At 31.8% G+C, this 20,961-nt stretch overlaps 2 protein-coding genes across 2 annotated transcripts; one reads left to right on the top strand and one right to left on the bottom strand.

The window, feature by feature from the left end:
• Positions 1 to 246: 246 nt before the first annotated feature.
• On the bottom strand, positions 247 to 1,358 carry LOC128193932 (uncharacterized). Its single transcript, XM_052868128.1, has 2 exons — positions 933 to 1,358; positions 247 to 309 (listed from the first exon to the last, which is right to left on the bottom strand). The coding sequence occupies exons 1-2, from the start codon at positions 1,356 to 1,358 to the stop codon at positions 247 to 249; spliced, it is 489 nt and encodes a 162-aa protein (XP_052724088.1).
• Positions 1,359 to 11,767: 10,409 nt separating this feature from the next.
• On the top strand, positions 11,768 to 16,993 carry LOC108346294 (O-fucosyltransferase 19). The gene is made up of 8 exons (XM_017585334.2): positions 11,768 to 12,806; positions 14,044 to 14,116; positions 14,215 to 14,282; positions 14,593 to 14,681; positions 14,775 to 14,907; positions 15,002 to 15,234; positions 15,337 to 15,813; positions 16,121 to 16,993. Exons 1-8 carry the CDS (start codon positions 12,186 to 12,188, stop codon positions 16,368 to 16,370), a joined length of 1,944 nt encoding a protein of 647 aa, XP_017440823.1. The 5' UTR covers positions 11,768 to 12,185; the 3' UTR covers positions 16,371 to 16,993.
• Positions 16,994 to 20,961: the final 3,968 nt, after the last annotated feature.

Here is a 20,961-nt window from a genome sequence, read left to right as displayed (position 1 = left end):
GCTCCAGAATCTTATATTATTATTAAACAAACTTGTTCAAAACCCAAGGAATTGAATTGGAGCACTCAAGTTGCAAATTGAAGTCATTCTTTCAAAGTTTTGAAATTCCACAAGTTAGGCAACATTTTTGGCTATTGGCTTAAGAAAGGCAATTTGAAAACATCTTAAAACAGCCCAGAAAATAGCCAAAACAGTTTCACATCTCTAATTCACATCAATGCACTATATCCTTCAACAATCTAACAATCAACTCAAAAATTCACCTTGGTTGTTCTTCACACAAGCATGGTTTAAAACAAAGACAACACACTACACATTAAAACATACAATCAAACAACACTCAAAAAATAAAAACAAACAAGAGAAAAGGTTAGAAAGCTGGGTTGCCTCCCAGTAAGCGCTTGTTTAACGTCATTAGCTTGACATCATTAAGCTCAAGTTTGATTTTTGATGTTGGAATGCTTCTTCTTGTCATGACACCAACATCCTCTCAGCAATTTCCTAGTCACCACCTTGACTCTCCTAGAATATGGAGCCTCTATCTCAAGCACTCCATTTATCTTTATGTTCTTGATGACCCATAACCTATTCTTGAATCTCACTGGTTTGCCAGGTTTGGGCTCATCGCTTGCCATCACAGGATTTTGGTGAACTAATTCCTCTTCCTTTTCTTCTTCTTCTTCCTTTACTCTTGGAGATAAACAACTAAGGCTCCTCTTTACCAACTTGGCAGCTTGCTCTGTTAGACTAGTAATTGATAGAAGTTCATCTGTAGCTTCAAGACTAGTCTCTTTTTCATGATTTTGCTGCTCAACCCCAAAGACGTTGAAAGTCACCTCCTCATCTTGGTCTTTCAATTTCACTGTTCCTTCTTCCACATGAATGACAACCTTGGCTGTCTTCATGAAAGGTCTTCCAAGGATGAGTGGTACATCTGCAGATTCCTCCATGTCCATAACTACAAAGTCCACTGGGAATTGGAGTTTGTCTATGTTGACCACCACATCTTCCACTACACCATAAGGGTATTTGATGGATCTATCTGCCAGCTGCAGCATCATTCTTGTAGGCTTGACTTCAAGACCACCAATCTTCTTAAGCATGGATAAAGGTATCAGATTGATGCTAGCTCCCAAGTCAACGAGAGCTCTACCTATATCATGATTTCCAATAGTGCATGGAATGGTAAAACTTCCCGGATCTTTAAATTTGGGAGGAAGGGTTTTCTGCATGATGGCACTACAATTCCCTTGTACTTCAATTGTTTCCTCATCTAAATACCTATTCTTTTTGTTGAGGATTTGCTTCATGTACTTTGCGTAGGCAGGAATTTGTTGTAGTGCTTCGGTCAATGGCATGGTAATCTCAAGTTGATCAAATATTTGCTTAAACCGAGCCAATTGTTTCTCCTTCCCTTTAGCAGATGGGATTTTTGGGTAAGGAAGTTGTTTCACTATCTCTTTCTCTTTTTGGTTTTTCTCTTTTTCAAATTTTTTATTCTCTTCTCCACCTTCAACAATCTCTTCTTCAATTATTTCTTGATCTTCCTCTTCATTCTTTTCTTGTTCTTTTTCTTCTGGCTTTTCTTTTTCTTCTTCTTTTCTTCCAACCTCTTTCCCACTTCTTGTGAATATTACATTACATTCTTCCTTGGGGTTGACTTGCGTATTTGCAGTAAATTGTCCACCCTGTTGGTTTGCTAATTGCTTAGCCAATTGACCAACTTGCACTTCCAGATTCTTTATAGATGCATCAGTATTTTTCTGGTTTTGGATGGACTGTTGTATGAACATTTGCAAGGTATCTTCTAGCTTTGAAGTCCGATCATTTTGAGGTTGATAATGCTGTGCAAGTTGATACGGATTTTTACTGCTAGAAGCTTCTTGATTTTGTCTCCACCCTTGATTGGAAGGATTAGGGAAATGATTGTTGAAGAAGTGTTGTCGACCTTGATTTCCCATATAATTGACTTCTTCAGGTTGGGACGTACTAGGACTTTGACAATGGCCGTTGGGGTGGTTATCTCCACAGAAATCACATCTCATTACTTGATGATGTGATTGAGGTTGAGCTTGCATTGCTTGTAACTGCTGAGGTAGTTTGGCCATATGTTGAGTTAAGAGTTCCATTTGTTGAGCCAGAAGCTTATTCTGTGCAAGTAAAGCATCCTGGGCACTCAGTTCATACACTCCTCTCCTCTGTGTTGGATTTCTCCCATGTTAGCTTCGCATGTCAGTGGAAGACATATTTTCAATCACCGCAATGGCTTCATTAGCAGTTTTAAATAGTACTGAACCACCAAAAGATGCATCTAGTATCATCTTAGTATGAGGTTGCAAACCATTACAAAAAGTTTGCACTTGCATTTCTAGACTGAATCCATGGCTGGGACATTTTCTCAATAAAGATTTAAATCTTTCCCATGCTTCACAAAGTGGTTCATCCACTCCTTGGGCGAAAGTAGCAATAGCAGCCTTCACCTCTGTGCTCTTTGATGGTGGAAAGAAGCGTGCTAGAAATTTATATTCCACATCCTCCCAGCTCGTAAGACTTTGATTAGGCTGTGACTGGAGCCAAGCCTTTGCTTTGCCATTCAGAGAAAATGGGAAGAGTCTCATGTACAATGCTTCTTCATCCTCCCCTTGTACACCCATAGTACCACATAACTCATAGAAGGTGATCAAGTGCGCATGAGGGTCTTCATTGTCCAGGCCAGAAAATTGGTTTGAACTAATGAGCTGGAGTAGAGCAGGCTTCATTTCTGCCAGCTTGTCACTCATAGTGGGCCTTACAATGCTTGAGAAATTCCTCGGGCTTGTGTAGGTTATTGAGTCCCCTATGGTTCTCCTTGGAGGTGGTCCTGCGCCAGCCATCCCGTTCACAGAAGAAGAATCAAAAGATTCTATGTCTTGATTGTTGAAAGAAGATGACGATTCAAGAGCAGCTTGTGTTGCTAGAGCTTTTCGTTTCCTAGTGTCACTATTGTTCCTTCTAGCTGCTTTCTCAATCTCTGGATCCGCAAGGAGTGGTTCAGATGACACAGTCCTCCTTGTACGGATGTTTCCCTGCATACACTAGAATCACCCAAGCTCGAAGCACAATTTAGCTCAAAAAAATATATATATATATATATATATATATAAATGATAAATACAATAAACAGAAAGTTATACACAAAAGATAAAGTCTAAAACGGTTAAAAATCACACAAAAGTCTAGTTTAACACGGGTCCCCGGCAGCGGCGCCAAAAACTTGTTGAGACTTTGGCAAGTGTACCAAATCGTTCAAGTAATAAAACCGGTAAGACCGGATATCGTTTCCCAAGAGACTCGTGTCCTAGAAAATCGTATAATATCTAACTAATTTAGACTAAAGAATGATTCCATATTTTTGTGGTTTTAAAACGATTAAAGTAAAGATAATGCAAGAATGATAAAAGTTGATCTTTGATAACTTAAACGCTAGAAATGCGAGTGATTAGAAATGGTATGAAATGGTATTATTGGGGATATGATCTCATCTACTTCACTTTTGTGCAAACAATTCACTTTCTTTCCATTAATTAACCAAAGTCAATCAACTAAATTACTCCAACCCAATCCCTTGGTAGAAAGAGCCTAGACTTACTTCTTAAACTCTAATTCCTTAGAAACTTTAACAAGTTCATCCGCTTTAAGAGTTGAGATTTAAGACAACCAAAGGTCCAAGTTCTATCCCTAGATACAATTTCCCTTAGGTATTTAATCCAATTCCAGATTTACACAACATTTCCCAATATCAAGCAAACCCTAGAATCATGCAATGGTGGAACACAACATCACAAGCTTTAAGAGAAGGAATTAAACACTAGAAATCAATGGAATAGACATATAATCAATCAATTCAACTGTAATTAGCACAAAAGATCCGTGATTACATCAATCCCCAACAATAATGAAACTAGCTCTCCATTGTCATGGATAGCTTGATCTTACAAATTGATGAAATGGAAGAAGTGAGAAGACCCAAGGTGGAAGGAGAAGTGTTTCCACAGCTCCAAGATCGCCTCCAGCTACTCTAAGGTGTACAAATCACGTCTGGGCTGCCAAAGATACCAACCCCTTCGCGTTCCAGAACTAAATAAGCTGTTTCTGCCACATCAGCAAAAGTGGCGCCCGGCGGCCCGACAGACAGGCGCCAGGCGCGCTCTCGGTCAGCATTGTCACGCCCGGCGCCGCCTAGGTCAGTAGGCGCCCGGCGTGACTCTCTGCAGCAGCCTGGGTTCTTCATCTTTTCAGCTACTCTTCTCTCATTTCTTGGGTTTTGGCAATGTTCTTTGGTGGGTAGCTTCTCCCAGCTTCTTTGAATGGGGATTAGCCATCAAAAGGGCTAATTACAACTTATGATGTAATCACTTACAAATAACAAGAAATTGAGTTAAACAAGACTAGAAGTAAAGGAAGAGTTGACAATTTCCATCAATTTGATGTTGAATAATGAAGTAAAATTGGTCATTATCATAGTGATCCTCTTTTGAAATCATGAAAGACTTATAATCGAAACCCAAAGTCAAACGTCAATTTAATGGCTTCGATTGCCCTAGAACTGAAGTTTAAAAGTATAATAAATTTTCAAAAAATGTATTTTTTATTTTTATACTTTTTTTCTAAGGAACGAAAATAAGTTTTCACTCTGCTAATAACCAAAGTCTATTCCTAGATAAGCTTCCTAGAAACCTCTACGCTATTCATTGTTCAAACATGAAGCCTCCATAAACATAGTACTAGTGCATTTCATTCTTAAACTATTGGGTATGCGAAGAATTGTTAAACATAGTACTTCAATTGTTAAAAAAATATATATATAATATTTAAAATCATCAATATTAAAATCCTTCTTTACACTTGTCCTAATAATTTTAAGGGACTGAATTTATAAATTTAATATAATTATGCGAAATTGATAAAAAAAGTTTTGAGATTTCATTATTGTTTCAGCAGTCATTAATTGATTTTCTTTTTCTTATATCATTATTATTGTTTCAACCGTCATTATTTTCTATTAGGCATTTCATGTATTCATTGACCAAACGTCACCATATTAATCCTTAAATAAGTGAAACATGCGTAATTGCATGAGAAATTAGAGTAGCATATAACCAAAATGTTTATTATTATTTAAACATTATATATTTAAACATTTTGTAATTAAATTTGTATTACAAATTGTTTACTATTCAAAAAAATTTTACTTTTTTAAGTGAGTCTTTATTATTTTTAATTTTTTCATTGATTGGATAATGTAATTGTAATTTTGGTTGTTATATTATTTACTTGTCTTCATGTATTAAAGATTATTACGTTATTGATTAATATAAAAAAAATATTACGGTAAATCGTTAAGTAACTCTTTTTGTTAAAAGAGTGGATGACTTTTCTTCCTGTTTTTCTGATTATTTTTACGTCGATTAAGGCATGGTTCTCATCCCTATCATTGGTATAATTATCTTTATTTTTCAATCCATTTTTAATAAAAAGTCACTTCTATAATTTCACATTAATCACACTATCATTTTATAATAATCAATAACTTGACATCTCTTATCAGTTAGAGACGTAAAATTAAACTTATTGAATTAAAAATTTTAAGTACTCAACATAAAATTAAAAATAAAAAACTCAATTAAAATTATCCAAATTTATGATAAATTTAAAAAACAAAATTAAACTTTTTATATTATTAATAGTGTTTAATAAAACGTTGTGAGTATATAAAATTACTCATCAGAGTTTGTTTGTGTGGATAAGTATTTACACAGTTTACTCAATAAAGTCGCATACGTTATTGTAATTTTTACTATTATGCATTAAAACTAGTTACAACTTTTCATATACACACTCTTTCTGTGTCTTGAAAACCAAATTCATCCAAATCTTCAAGTCTCCCAAACGGTAATGTATCAATCCTATATTACCATAATAATCAAATTGATGGTAAATGAATCTGATCTGAATTAGTAAAATTATTTTATTGAAACTTTATGATTTTCATATCGTATTGAAAACTTAATTGTTTAATGTCGTTCCTTATAAATTTATTATTATTATTATATAACAATTAATTAACATTAAAACTTAAATAACATATTTTTTATAATTTTTAACATTCAAAATACGCATAAAAGAAATCAAATGCATATATATGTATATTACATTCTAAAGTTTCAACCGTACAAAATATACATTTTAAACGATGACAAATTTAAATCTAGAATATAAAATAAATTAATAAAACCTTTGTATTATTTCTTAATTTTAAGAAAAGGTCAAAATAGCATTATTAAAAGCTTTTAACTTTTAATTATTCTGTAGTGAATTAATATTCATCGGCTTTTAATTATTAGCTTTTAGAGCATTTGTATTTTTGAAGTTCATTCCATAATGTTTATATTTTTTTTTTTGTAAATTTTATTCATATCATTCTATAATGTTTTAATTTAATTTTTGTAAATTTTATTGAGATACATTATCTTGAAGGTTTATTTTGTAATATTTACACCAGCTATAAAAAATTTTATAAGACTCATAGAGAAAAATAATTTTTATTTTTATAACGAAAGATGTTATAAAATGCAAATTTTAATGTCATAAATTGATACATTAGCTTCTTAGTATTTTTGAGTAAATTATTCGATGCACTTTTTAGAGAATGACAACTCCTATTTTCACCCCACAATTTAGTTTCTCTTAGGTTGAACTTTGATGATGCCTAAAAGTATGGTTCCGTTATTTGTGCATTTAATTAATGCTTTATTCCTTGATGGTTCTTATTTAGTATATGATCCAACTTTGATTAATTGATAAATTAATATGAAGAAAATGTTAGGTTGAGTGAGTGAGTACCTAATGTCTTAGTTGGAATGAAGCACATGCACTCATATACCTAGTTTCACTTTCAAGTCATTCCTCATTATTATAAGCCACAAGTGAAGTTCTATCAATTATGTTCACCACAATTCACGCTCTTCAATTCTTTGCCTAACCAATTTCTCTTTTTGTTGCACCATTGCCATAGTGGAGGGCTCACTATTTCATTTAGACTTCAAACTTTTTTTAAATTACAAGGGAAAAACGATTCAAAGGAAACAAAATACAAGGGAATCATTAAATTATTTGATTTTCAAACATTTCTAACACTAATGGTAGGAAGAAAGTGAAAGGAAAAGTATTTTAGATTATTTCATTGTATGACAAAAATTAAAGAATACAAATATTGTTGTTTAAAATATAAAAATATATATATAATATTTTGTCTTTAATTTAATTTAAAAGTTTGACACGCAAAAGTAAAAATTGTAATTAAATTGGAAATATTTAAAATATTTGCTTACAAGTTGTTTTGAAATCCTAAATTTTGTTATACAACCTTACTTATTTATGATATGGTTCGATTACTTGTTAGGTTTTAATTTCAATATATCTTTTCCGTTGGTTTTGATTGTGTGTTTCACATAAGTATAAATCTTAAGTTTCTTCTAATATACACAAGTCTTATTTATAAGTTTTTATTTAAATAAACACAAGTGAGTAAACTTAATTAAATAAGTTTTTTTTTATATATAGACAATAAGTATACTTAGTTTGATACATGTAAGTCTTAAGTATTTTAGAGTATATGTCAAAATTGATTATTTTATGTTTGTAAGAAATGTTCGATTTTTTGCATTCTTTTAAGAAGATTTTTCAACTCCTTATCAACATCAAAGATATCTTGAAGATTGTGTTAAGAGTTGCTTCTTGTAAACAACTTCTTTGAAAAAAGGTAAGATGTTAGCATTACAAAGTCATATAGTTGTGTGAGACCTTACAGTTTGGTAAGAAGGTGGAAAAAATCAAACAACATAGCCTAAGAAGCTTTGCCATGCATCAAAAGTGTTGCTAAAGAAGTCACACACATTCAATGTTAAGTAAAAAACATTAAATGCATCTTGAAGCCTTAAAATATACTTAGATACAAGAAGATGACGACTACAAAATATGTATAAAGACTCTTTTTCTCAAGTATATATAGAAAATCCTTTTGAATAAGGAAGGTGACGACTAATGATCACCAAGAAAGTCTTGCTACAATAATGTGAACAAGATCTTAAGCTTCCAAACCTTGTAGTTGTAAGGATGAACATTTTTCATGTTTAAGAGCATTTAAAAGAGTGAATCATATATTGCATTTGTCCTAAGACATAACCTCTTTTAGCGAGTAGCCCAATCATATTTTAGATCACTTTTCTTTGTAAAAATTTTGTTTTTAATCAAAGGTTGATGTTGTTCAAATAATATTGTGTTTAGTTAAGAGTGGATGTGTTTCAAATATTACTCAGTTTTAGTTAGGAGTGGTTATATTCCAAACAATACTATATGTTTAATTATGAGTGATTGTAGTTTAAATAATACTCAATTTTAGCCTAGAGTGAATGTGGTCTAAATGATGCTTAGTTTTAACTACAAGTTATTATGGTTCAAATAATATTTTGTTTTATCCAGGAGAAAATAAGATCCAAATAATACTTATTTATATCTTTCAATAGTAGTTTGCCTAGTAAAACGTAACCAGTTGATAAAGAGTTGAATGTAATCTTTGTTAAGAAATGCACCAATGTTAGATCCAAGTTAAATAGACCTTATCTTTGGTTTTGATTTCGTGATTAAACAATTAAGTATGGAACATAATTTATAATGTATTAGAGCATGTCAGACATAAATGATTTGATGCAAGTGTTGTGCACATGATAAGGTTTTGCTTATACTGACATAAGCAAGTATACTTAGTCAAATAAGTTATTTCTTGAACATACGATAAGTATGCTACATTTGACTCACACAAGCCTAAGTTATTTCATAGTACATGTCAAATACTAACAAAGGCTTATTTTGTGCTTGTAGGAAATATATGCTTCTTAACTCACTCAAAATGATATTATGATCCCTCATCAACATCAAAGGTCTTTTGGTGCTTTGTGCAAATAGGTTATCTAAAAAAGGAAAATTTCAACGTTGAAGTCAATTAGCTAGGTCAGGCCTCTAAGAAAAGAAATCACTTACCTTAATTTGTAAAGCTTTGCCACTCTAATGGTGTTGATGAAGTAGTTGCGCATATTGAATTCCTCGTCAAAAGCATTTAATACATCTTGAAGCCTCAAATGGAAGAAGAATTTGTTTCATGTAGAAGACTCTCACAACAACCAGAAAAGAGATTACAACGATTACATTCTTCAAGTGCCTATATTACATGCTTCAAAAAGGAGGAGCAGTCTGAAGAATATTCAGTTTTAACTAGGATTAATTGTGATGCTAAAATGTTGTCGAATTTTTTCTCTGTCCAAAATTTTTAGAAAAAATATTCTTTATGCTCATTAGAAAACAAGAAGGTAGTGGTTATCTTTGTAATTGTCAAAAAATGTAATCCCTCTTTAATGAACAAAATCTCTAATTTGTTGATCACGGTTATTTTATAATCATTTGTCTTAGTTAGGAGTGACTACAATCTAAACAATACTTAGAAAGAAAATAGGTTGATTTTACTGCTTTTTCAAAATTGGATTCATATTTGGTTATCTAAAGATTATTGTTCAATTGATTATTGTCTTAGATTTTCAAATTAATTAAAGTAAATTCACAATTAATGTGTTAACATTCTCACTCTTAACCAAAATACATTCTCAATTAAAAGCAAAAACTTTCTAGATTAATCATAGTAAATTTAACCAAAGTACATTCTTAATTAAATATTACTATGCCTAATCATGTCTATTCTTTTACCTCTTATATCAAGTAAAAAGATAATTAACCAAAGTACATTATTGATAAATTCTTGTTAAAATTTTTTACCACTAATCAAAGTACCTTCTTAATTATTGGCAAAAATTCATTCAATCACACGAAAGTTTCTAATTTTAATCAAAATAAATTCTCAATTAAAAATAAAAACCCTTGAACTCATATGATTGATATGTTAAGTAAATTTAACACCATGCTAACTTGTTATATTGTAAAAATCATTTTTACTTGATTAAGAAGCAAAAGACATAGATAAAAATAAATCACAACAAGAATAAAAAAACAAACAAATTTATTTATCTAACCACAAAATCCAATTAAGAAATTACAACAAAATCAACCCCAAAGGCTTAACACTCCATGAAATGTAAAAATAACATGAAAACAGAATAAGAGAGGGTGGAGAACATGAGAAAAGAGAGGGAGAACGAAATTTGAACCCCAAAAGGGTGCCTAAGCTCCCCTAATGTGTTTCCCTAAGTCTCTTTATATGAAAATTGGATTAGGCTTTGTTTCAGGTTTTTCTGTTGTTATAATCTTTTTTATGATAATGTAATCTCCTTCAATTATCTTTTAAATAATCCAATATCTTCAACCTATATTTGATTTTTGTGGAGATCTAAAAATATTTGAGAAGATATAGGCTAGATTAAAAAAGATTTGATAAATATTATCTTTTGATATTTATTGATATAGTTAAATCAGGTAATTATTAAAAAATATCAAATAAAATATATTTTTCACAAATTATCTTTAATCATAAACCTTTATAAATTATCAAAACTTCTTTTTCTAGAAAAAAATAGAGAAAATCGCAACTTGGATTTGTTATATGTCCCTTTTTCTTGGCTTAACCAACTTGGATTGATTTATTGTGGTTTTGATTATTTGTCATTTTTGGATATATACAAAGGGTATGATGAAACTTTAATCAATTTATTTTCATACGTTAATGAATTCAACTTAGTTGCAGTTATACTAATACTCATTAAAATATTCTAAAAACATTTATGTAACTAAAAATCTATTTTTAATATGTCTTTGTATGCTTAAATAAATATAATTATAACAATCCTAATTAAAATATTTTATTAAAGTACAAAAATTAATCAAAATCCAATATCAAAGCATAAATGAGAGCACAAATATGCACTCAAGAGTTGCCCTTTTCATTTTAATAAAAATATTTCATCTAAATTATACATAAAATTGATAAATGAAATTTTGATAAAATTGATTTATTTGGGTTTAGTAAGTTTTTAAACATACTTTAACTTATTTCAATAAGTAACTTATATCAACTTCAAATAAACTATTAAAAAAACCATGTTTTGCCATCCTATATCTTAAAATAATAATAAAAAGCCTGACTTATCATTATAAGTTTTGATTTATGTTTTAGTGTTACACTTTTTTGAATAATTTAATTCAGTATATACTTTAATTAAATAATTAATTAATCATATTATTATTTATAATTCTATATCTGCCAACTAATTTTTCAAAGATTTTTAAAATAACCTTTCGACTTAAAATTCTCAGTTAATTTGAACAAAAACAGCCTTATTACATGTAAATAAATCTTATTCAAAGTTTATTTCTTTGAATCAATGTCAAAACTATTTTCTCTCAAAGGGACAAAAATTCTTTTTTCATGTTACCAAGAATAAAGGAAATCTATCTTTTACGAGGACTATAAAATCTAATTCAAATAAAATCAGAACATTTTCTAAAAGAAAATTTGGTTCTTGTTTTCGGAAACCGAATTCATTTATTAAATTGTAGTAATTTTAGAAACTAATTTAATATATATTTATTTACAATATTGAATACATCGGAACAAAAACAACCAGTCAAACCTTGACCACATAAAATCATCCGCAATTGTGAAAGAGGTGAATAAATGTGTTTTATAGGAAGCAAGCAAATAAATAGGAAACAGAAGAATACTGCAAAAAGAAGATAATTTTATGACTGTAAAAAGGGAAAGAAAGAAGAGGGCAATTGTGTCATTTCAGTGTCGAAAATATAAATAACAGAAAAAAGAAAATGTAAAATGGCACATGAAGCGAATCAACCAACCCCAACAACGATTTATAAAAGCACGTTGGAAGAGAATCAGAGATCCCAGATTGGCACATTATTTAACGTTGCCACTCCCTTCTATTTCGGCCCCTCAAACCTTTTCAGACCAAAACCCAAAACAGGAAAAAACGAAACAACAACAACATCAACAAAAGCGAAAACGCTGTCTATCTCGTTTCGTTCCTCCCAAATCGCAACTTCACAAGCGTCAAGAGAAACTAAACCGACAATAAAATTTCCCGTTTTCCAATCCGACGTCGTTTTGGCATTCCCGTAGCGTCGCCAGCATGTCGTCCGGCGGCCCCACCACGACTTCCTCGAACACCAGCCCAAGGGTCGCCGCGGGGCCCACCACCACGCGCCGTCGCGTTCCCGACAACATGAACAACAACGCGGTCGACGCGGAGAAGCAGCTGCAGCACCAGCAGGTATCCTCCAGTTTCTCCGATTTCTCAGAGGTGGATAACGACGAGAACTCCACCCACATCCACACGCACACGCACTCCCACGCGCACACGCACACTCACGCTCACCACCTCCACCTGCACCCAGTGATGCGTTACATACTTCTCCGCGCGCGTATTCTTCTGTGCGTGCCGGAGTCTCTGTTCCTGCGCGTGGAACAGCTTGCTCTCTGGGTGGCGGGGTCGGTTCAGGGTCTCCGGTCGGGGAAACACGTCGGGCGGAAGATCTTTGTGGCGCTGATCGGCTTGCTGATGATGTCGGTGTTTCTGAAAGTGTCTCTGCTCGGAACCGGCGGGGAAATAAACGGAAGTAGATTCAAGAGCATCGAAAACGGCCAACTCATTCTCCAGCGCTTCAAGGAGGATTGGGCCTACGCACAACGGGTCATCACCGAAACCCGAACTGAACCCTCCATGCCCAAACGGGTCCTCGAGAGACTATCGGTAACTCTCTCTCTCTCCACAAAAGCGCTTTTCACTCTTCTTTCCTTCTCGTGATTGCTCTCAAAAATTCCGTTTCGGGAATCGTGGTTTTTTTAACCCCTTTTGCCTTTTTATTTCCCTGTGTGGAAAGCGTCCAGGGATAAATAAATATGGTTTCATTGCTGAATGCAACGTTCAAAAGGGTAAAACTTTTTTTTTGGTTTGGAATATTTTTTTCTGAATAAGAATGACAAAAAAGGAAAAAAAGACATTAATTTGTAGTTTTTTTTTTACATAATTTCTCTAAATTTTTATATTTAATTTGATGAAGTAATTTTATTCTGGAAACCCTTGATGAAATTGCTTTCCCACGCATTTTCTCAATGTAACTTTTTTAAGATTTAAAGTTGTTTTAAATTTGCATAATAATTAACAAGTCCTTTATTTAGTTTCTGTTCCTTTAAACGGTGAAATTCTGTTTTGATGTTAGAGTGCTTTATCATTATTAAATGCTTTACGTGTTTGATAAAAGTTGAAGTAAAGTAACCATTTTGAGAGAATTGAAATCAATAATTTATGTTTTAGAGTAATATATTAAAAAGAAACTTAGCAAAATCAAATTATATTTATTTTATAGAAATTAGAGTATCAAATTTGTTGGTGATGGTGAACTGTGATTTGCTTGATAGAGTAATTAGAACCTGTTTTCAAACTGTTTAAATTATTGATTAATGTAAAACTTTTGGCTAATAACTTGTTTGCTAGCATGTATAAACGAATTGAGTGCCAGAATGGGAGATTCGTGACGATTTGTTTCCGTTGTGTTGTGAGGTTGACATGTCTCCAGCGATTGAAGCTTGGACTTTTTTTGGCAAAAGTTTGACTTTTTTGCATATAATTGGTGCTAGTGGAGACACGTGTAACTGTGTTCAATACTGGGTACTGAGAAGGTGGCTCTGACCATGTAACACCAAAACATTAGTGATTGTTAAGCATTCTATGATATCTCACACGGTTTTGTTTGATTTTTCTTTTTCCTTGATGCGTTCCATTCCATGATACATAGCTGGCTATGCTACATTGTCGGTGAATTTTCTTAAGTGATTGGTAATGTTGAATTGAGGATTACTTAACAAAGTTTAGTTTTGGTACCGTGCGTATTCTAGATTGCTTAATCACTTTTCTTAGTTGCTTGATCGGGACTTGTTTTTGTCTGTCTTATAATGTTTTATTCATTTGTTGTTTTCTTTTTCAACAGACTCCAGATATATGGAAGAACCCAAACAGTGAGAACTATTACCAATGCGTTTCTCGACCCAAGAATGTATTAAGTATGTGTTGTATTGCACTTGATTAGTCTGAAGCTTCACTGTGCCTAAACAACTTTTGTCTCACTTCTAATTCCTTATTTTTTTGTATTTTCGTTCAGGGCCAGTGAAGACAAATGGATATCTTCTTGTTCATGCCAATGGTGGATTGAATCAAATGAGAACTGGGGTAAGATGATAAGGTTTAATACTATTTTTGTTCCCCATATTTTTCGTCCCAATATTCGTTGGGGTTACTCAACAGGATCTGTTAATTTCTTTTTGTCTCAATCCATGTATTTTTTAAACTAGTCAATATTAGTTCCTTCTATTAAATTGGTACCGATACTTCTAGAAGGTGAAAATGTGGTAATGTGAATGATTTCCAACAAAGATTAGGATAAGAATTAGTTTTAAACCTAAAATGAAATATAGGATTATGTGTATGAATTTCGTGTTATTTGTATTTGCTAATTCTTAGAACCCTCATTGACTTGCAGATATGTGATATGGTTGCAGTGACAAAAATAATGAATGCCACACTCGTTATTCCCTCTCTTGACCATGATTCATTTTGGACTGATCCAAGGTAAAACTTCCCATGTAGTTTGAGAGGAACATTTAATGTTATCTCTTGATCTTACCCTTTTTTCCGAAGTATAATGTCCCTAATATATTTCAGTGACTTTAAAGATATTTTTGACTGGAGGCACTTCATGAAAGTTTTGAAAGACGACATTGACATAGTTGAGTACTTGCCGGTCCAGTATGCATCCGTGAAACCTCTTGTGAAGGCCCCTGTTTCCTGGTCTAAGGTTTGGAGCATTCACCAATTCTGTGACATCATAGAAAACAAAAACACTTCTGTTCTTTCCTAGTACAGTAGTGGCTCAGATGCTTTATTTTCAGGCTAGTTACTACAGAGGGGAGATTCTCCCATTGTTGAAGCGACATAAGATTGTGCAGTTCACTCACTCTGATTCCCGGCTCGCCAACAATGGCCTTGCTTCCTCCATTCAGAAGCTCAGGTGCCGTGCCAATTACCATGCTCTCAAGTACACTGCAGAAATTGAAGATCTTGGAAGGATTTTGGTGGATAGGCTAAGAAACAACAATGAACCATACATTGCTCTTCATTTAAGGTTTTTGTCCTTGTCCTGTGGACTTAACTTGCTTTGTGTGCTCAAAGACCAGAACACATGACAGTTTTTCATGTCTTGATTTATGTTGTTTTTTTCTTGTAGATATGAAAAGGACATGCTGGCCTTTACTGGGTGCAGTCACAATCTGACTGCTGAGGAGGCTGAGGAACTAAGGGTTATGAGGTATGATGTGAAGCATTGGAAGGAGAAAGAGATTGATAGCGAGGAAAAAAGATTGCAAGGGGGGTGCCCTATGTCACCAAGGGAAGCAGCTATTTTTCTGAGGGCAATGGGGTACCCTTCCACCACAACAATCTACATTGTTGCAGGGCCCATTTATGGTGGAAATAGCATGGAAGCCTTTCAATCCGAGTTTCCTAATGTCTTCACTCATTCTACCCTTGCAACTGATGAGGAGCTAGAACCCTTCAAGCCATACCAAAACCGTCTTGCTGCTTTGGATTATATAGTGGCCCTAGAAAGTGATGTCTTCGTGTATACCTATGATGGAAACATGGCTAAGGCAGTACAAGGTCATAGGAGGTTTGAAGGGTTTCGGAAAACCATCAATCCTGACAGGTTAGTTCACAGAATATAAAAATCTAGTTTTTTAATGTCATGTTAAATGGAGAAAACAGGACATAAGAAGCTTTGCTGGTTTTGTTTAGAGAGAAAAACACAACAATAGAAAGCACCTACAAACAACAATAGAAAACCTTTTTTTAACATAACATAGATCCGTATTCCTGTGTCCTACATTTTGGAGATTATACATTTTAGTTTTTGTGTCTGTGTCGTGTTTAGTGTGTGTCAATATCTGTGGTACATGTGTTGGCATTTTACATTCTAGTGATGTGTAATGTGTTTGTATTTTTTCATTTTTCAGATTGAATTTTGTTAGGCTGATCGATCGGTTGGATGAGGGTAGCATATCTTGGGAAGCATTTTCTTCTGAGGTTAAGAAATTACATTCCAATAGGCTAGGTTCGCCTTATCTTAGACAGGTAGGAGAGTCACCAAGAACAGAGGAGAATTTTTTCGCCAATCCCTTTCCTGGTTGTGTGTGTAACAAGTCCGAGGAGCAAATTACAATGCATAAACTAGACCATAGGTTTGGTGTTGATGCACGAAGATAGTGTCTTGGTTTTGTACATAAGATAAGGCTAAAACAAACAGTGTGGTTTCATCATGCTGCATCATATGACATTGCCTTAAAAGTTAAAGGGAAGCTCATGAGATCTCTCTGGTGTGTGAATGTGCTTCCTTTTTCCTGCCATATTGATGAGGCTGCTGAAGAATCAATGGGGGCCTTGTGGCTTCTCTCATTTCATTCAAAATACAGAGTTTCAGTTTAGGCATATACAAAAAGGGCAAGAATACAAGGTTGTTTTGTGTATAATCAAAAGGCATATATACTTTGGAACAAAATAGCAGAGGTTAGAACTATACTTACTGGTGGGGGATATTGAGATTATTGCCAATGTACCCCTTTTGATGGGAGAGTTTAGTTGTTATACTGTTAAAAATCATTTGATTCATTGATTCTTTTTTGAAGAATTATTTCCAAATGGAGCATGTTTCCAATTTTGGATTGAACATTTGTTTTTGTTGATAATACATAGGAATCTAGCTTCATACCTTCACAAATAGATCTCTTGTTTATATGTTTCATTCGTGTTGTATCTGTCTGCCATCAATTGCAGACTAATGTAGAAATACTGTTAATTTAGTTAATCTTATTATTATTATTATTTATTTATTTTATTGTTGTTTATTATCTAAGGAGGCTACTTTTAAATGAAACCCGTGTGCTTTTGTGAAAGGACAGCAAATGAAACCTTTTCAACATGTACTTTAAGGAGTGCTGAGTTATTTATCTTTTTTTTTCCTAAAGAATTTCTTAGAAGGCAATTCAAAATTTATGCTTTAATTATAGGCTTAAATATTTACTTCGTTTTCATGTTAAGAGGTGAATTTCTGTTTAGTATCTGGTTTTAAAAACGAAGACATTAGGTTCATATGTTATGAAAAGTGTATGAATAAGGTTATGTCTGTTAAGTTGACAGCAACGAGGTTAAGTTCATATGTAACCATACTTTTTCTCTTCTCTCTTCTGCTGTCTAGCTTTTTCTCTCTCTAGTTCAGCTTTTTCTTTGATGATTTGTTGAATTTGTTCTTTCTTTGTGGACCTTATTCATATATTTTTCATAACATAATTTTTCTCTCTCTTGTTCAGCTTTTTCTTTGATGATTTGTTGAATTTGTTCTTTATATACTTTTCATAACACAACTTTTTCCCTCCCTTGTTCAGCTTTTTCTTTAATGATTTGTTGAATTTGTTCTTTCTTTGTGAATCTTGTTCATAGGGATCTAATGTCTTCATTTTTAAAATCGGATACTAAACAAAAATTCACCTCTTAACATGGGGAAAAAATAAGCATTTAAGCCTTAATTATACTTTAATTATTCTTAGATGGCATTTCTCCTAATTATAAGTTTTCCTTATTTTTAATGTGATATACTTTCTAAGATATATTATGAAAACTGAAACTAAAATTTTTTAATTCTAAAATTATAATATTTCTTGCAAGCAAAAAAAATTGGTATTTCATGTTATAAAATATTGGTGTTTGATGTTTACGTGTACAGAAATTGGTTATCCGACAATTGGTTAGTGATAAATTTGGATATTATATTTGAAAATGAATTTAAGTTAATATTTTTACGAAACTAACTTATAAAATAAAAATTATTCCACTTATAAACTAAAAATTAATGTGATATTTTATTGATGTAAGATTTTCTACTGATTTTATTACTTAATAATGAAAATGATGATAAAAAATATACATATAATTTACATTAAAAATAAAAACAAAATGTTAAATTCTTCACAACTTAAGTGAAATGGTAAGAATTTTGTTCATTAATTAATTACAGCAACACGTTTCTTCAATTAGAAGATTGTCTAATTAATTTTAAAGGAAGACAATTCCTTTCCTAAAATTGGTTTATATTTAAGAATAAAAAAGGGAGATATTTTTATAAATAAGAAAAATTAGTATTTTTTTAGCTATTTGAAATAGTAATTTTAGAAAATGGGAAATAATCAATGTCCTTCTAAATATGGTGAAGTTTAAGTAACTTGCAAGTAAAATAGAAAGAAATATATTCCCTGTTAAATGAGTCTCACCATGTGCTCTGTTCTCTTAATTTAATTAGTGAACTAAATTTGAGGCCATTCAAAGGGAAGCCACCAAATTGGGAGAGTGATGAAAATGTAAGTCAAATTTGAAGTTCCCAAATTTATTTTTCAACCTTTCACTTGTCTTTATTTAGTAGGCTATTTTTTAAATTAATATAATAAATTTCTCTGTCCTATTTTTGTTTGTCAATGAAATTGCAATTGGTCAAAAGCTTAAATGGAAAGAAAAATCCAATTTCACTCTTTACATATTGATCTTTAATTAATCATTCATGGAAGGAGGAAAAGGAAGACAAGAAAAAGTGAACTTTGAGTAAGAAAGAAAAGTCTTGAACTTTTCTTTTCCATGTTGAAAATTTTGCTTTGGTGGGTTGTTGGGTTTTTTTTAGTCTTTTTGACACTGATTTCCACCTGTGCAAAATATAAATAAAAAAGTTTATTCATACTATCTAAAAGCTTATTTTATGTCTAATTAATATGCCGTATTTTCAGTGTATATATCCATGTTTAAAATAGTATTAATTTTATTAGAAATTGTTTTGAAGTTAAATAGATTATGCTTGAACAAATCTTTTTGATTTAGAATTTAACCTTTCAAACAAAATAAGTTATTTTAAATCATTTTCAAAATTTTATTTTAAACAAATAATTTTTTAATATTAACCCTCTTAACATTGACCCATTAAAATGTAATCAATCAAAAGGAAAAATAGATGAGTGGAAGAAAATAATAATGAAAACATAAAAAAATAGAGGTAGTTTGATCACAAAGAAATAATATTTTTCTTTCATTTCTTACCATTTTACAATGGAAAGTCTCGTTTAAAGTCACTTCCTTTTCCCCAAATTTTGTTTCGTTTATATACCACAAGACCTTTTTTTTTTCTTTAACTTTCATAAAGCGTATTGAAATTAGGAGTGAATAATTATTTTACCTAATTTTTTCTTTGAAACCCAGATTTAAAACTCAGATTAAGTTTAAATTTAACTCATAATTTTATCAATGTTTTATCCATTGACAACAACGTTTGATAGATACAAACTATGAAAACCCGTAAGTGAGAAAAATTAGTTGTTTAAAACTAATAATTATAAATATAAACTAGACATTTCAGATTTTCAAAATCTATTAAGGTTTGTTTACTAGTAATTTTTTTGAATAGTTAACAAAATTATATATTTTAATGATGTATATTTGTTATTTGAATTTCTCAAATAAAAAAAAAAGTAAGAATTCTCATTTAGAACTTTGCTTTCACACTATAATACGTGATTATGGATAACTTTAAAGTGAAGTCATGAAGTGGGTGAGTAAACCACCAAGTCAATGATCAAATGAAAATAGAAAAACGCAAAAATGGACTCATTGACAAGATATAGTCCAAGCAATAATTGTTTAGTTGAGTTATCACAAACGCATATACGTTATTTTTCAAAACTAAACACTTAGAGTTAGTCAATATGGAAGGTATAATATGAAAGAAATATTAAAGTAATAGGTTTAATAACTATTTTGGTTCAATAGTAAGTTTTGTTCAAAATGGTCCTATTTTATTTGAAATGTTTAAAGTGATTCATTCTTTTTGTAAAAATGATTTAATTTGGTCTTTTTTACTGACAGTGTTTAAATTGCTAACGATGTAATGTTTACCTTAGTTAATATTTAATGAGTTGTCTAGTTTTAAAATATGTGGCAAGATCAACCCAAGTGACGTGACAATGTTAAAAGTGAAATGATTTTTGTGAAAGGAAATTACAATTAGTTTCAAAGGTATTTGCGATTAAGGTTAAATTGGGGTTGAAGAATCTAGTGAAATTGGTGTTCAAATTGGATTCGTGGTTTGTTGAAATTACAATTAAAAGAACACAAGTCAGGTAAGTGTTCTTAACCTAATGTTGTGTTTATTGGATTGGGGTGTTAGGGTTTAGTTTCGCATTGAATATGTTAATATGTTTAAAAGTAATATTTTGTTTGATTGGGCATGAGTTTCGTGCTTAAAATTTTGTAATTATTTGTAATTGTGTTGTGAAAGCTTTTCGGTTTGCCTATAATTACATTGAATATAATTCGTTGTTGATTTGGGTTTAATTATGGTTAAAATTGTCATGTTATTTTAAGATTATTTAGTGATCCCGTATGTGTTACTTTAAGATTATTTAGTGATTCGGTTGACATTTACAAGATAGGATTTAGGATGTCTGGCCAAAGGTTTGAAGTAGTGGTCCACCATAGTGTGACCTTGATAAAAGAGATGTCATTTTAGTATATAGATGGGGAGATAGCTTATTGGGACGTTGACCCCAATAAATGAAGTTATTTTGAAATACTAGGTGCCCTTAAAGATGTGGGATACATCGAAGTAAATGAGTTATTTTATAGTATACAAACTATGTTATATAAGTTGTATGATGATAGAGGTGCAATGAATATGATCAATGTGGCAAAACATTTTGGGCAAGTTAACTTGTTTGTTGCTAATGAGTGCATATTTATGCCCACATTTATGGTATAAATTCAATAT

Source organism: Vigna angularis, chromosome 9, assembly GCF_016808095.1.
Source record: "Vigna angularis cultivar LongXiaoDou No.4 chromosome 9, ASM1680809v1, whole genome shotgun sequence".
Classification (NCBI taxonomy): Eukaryota; Viridiplantae; Streptophyta; class Magnoliopsida; order Fabales; family Fabaceae; genus Vigna; species Vigna angularis.
The sequence above is the reverse complement of the archived record's forward strand: the minus strand, read 5'-3'. Positions and strand labels throughout refer to the sequence as shown.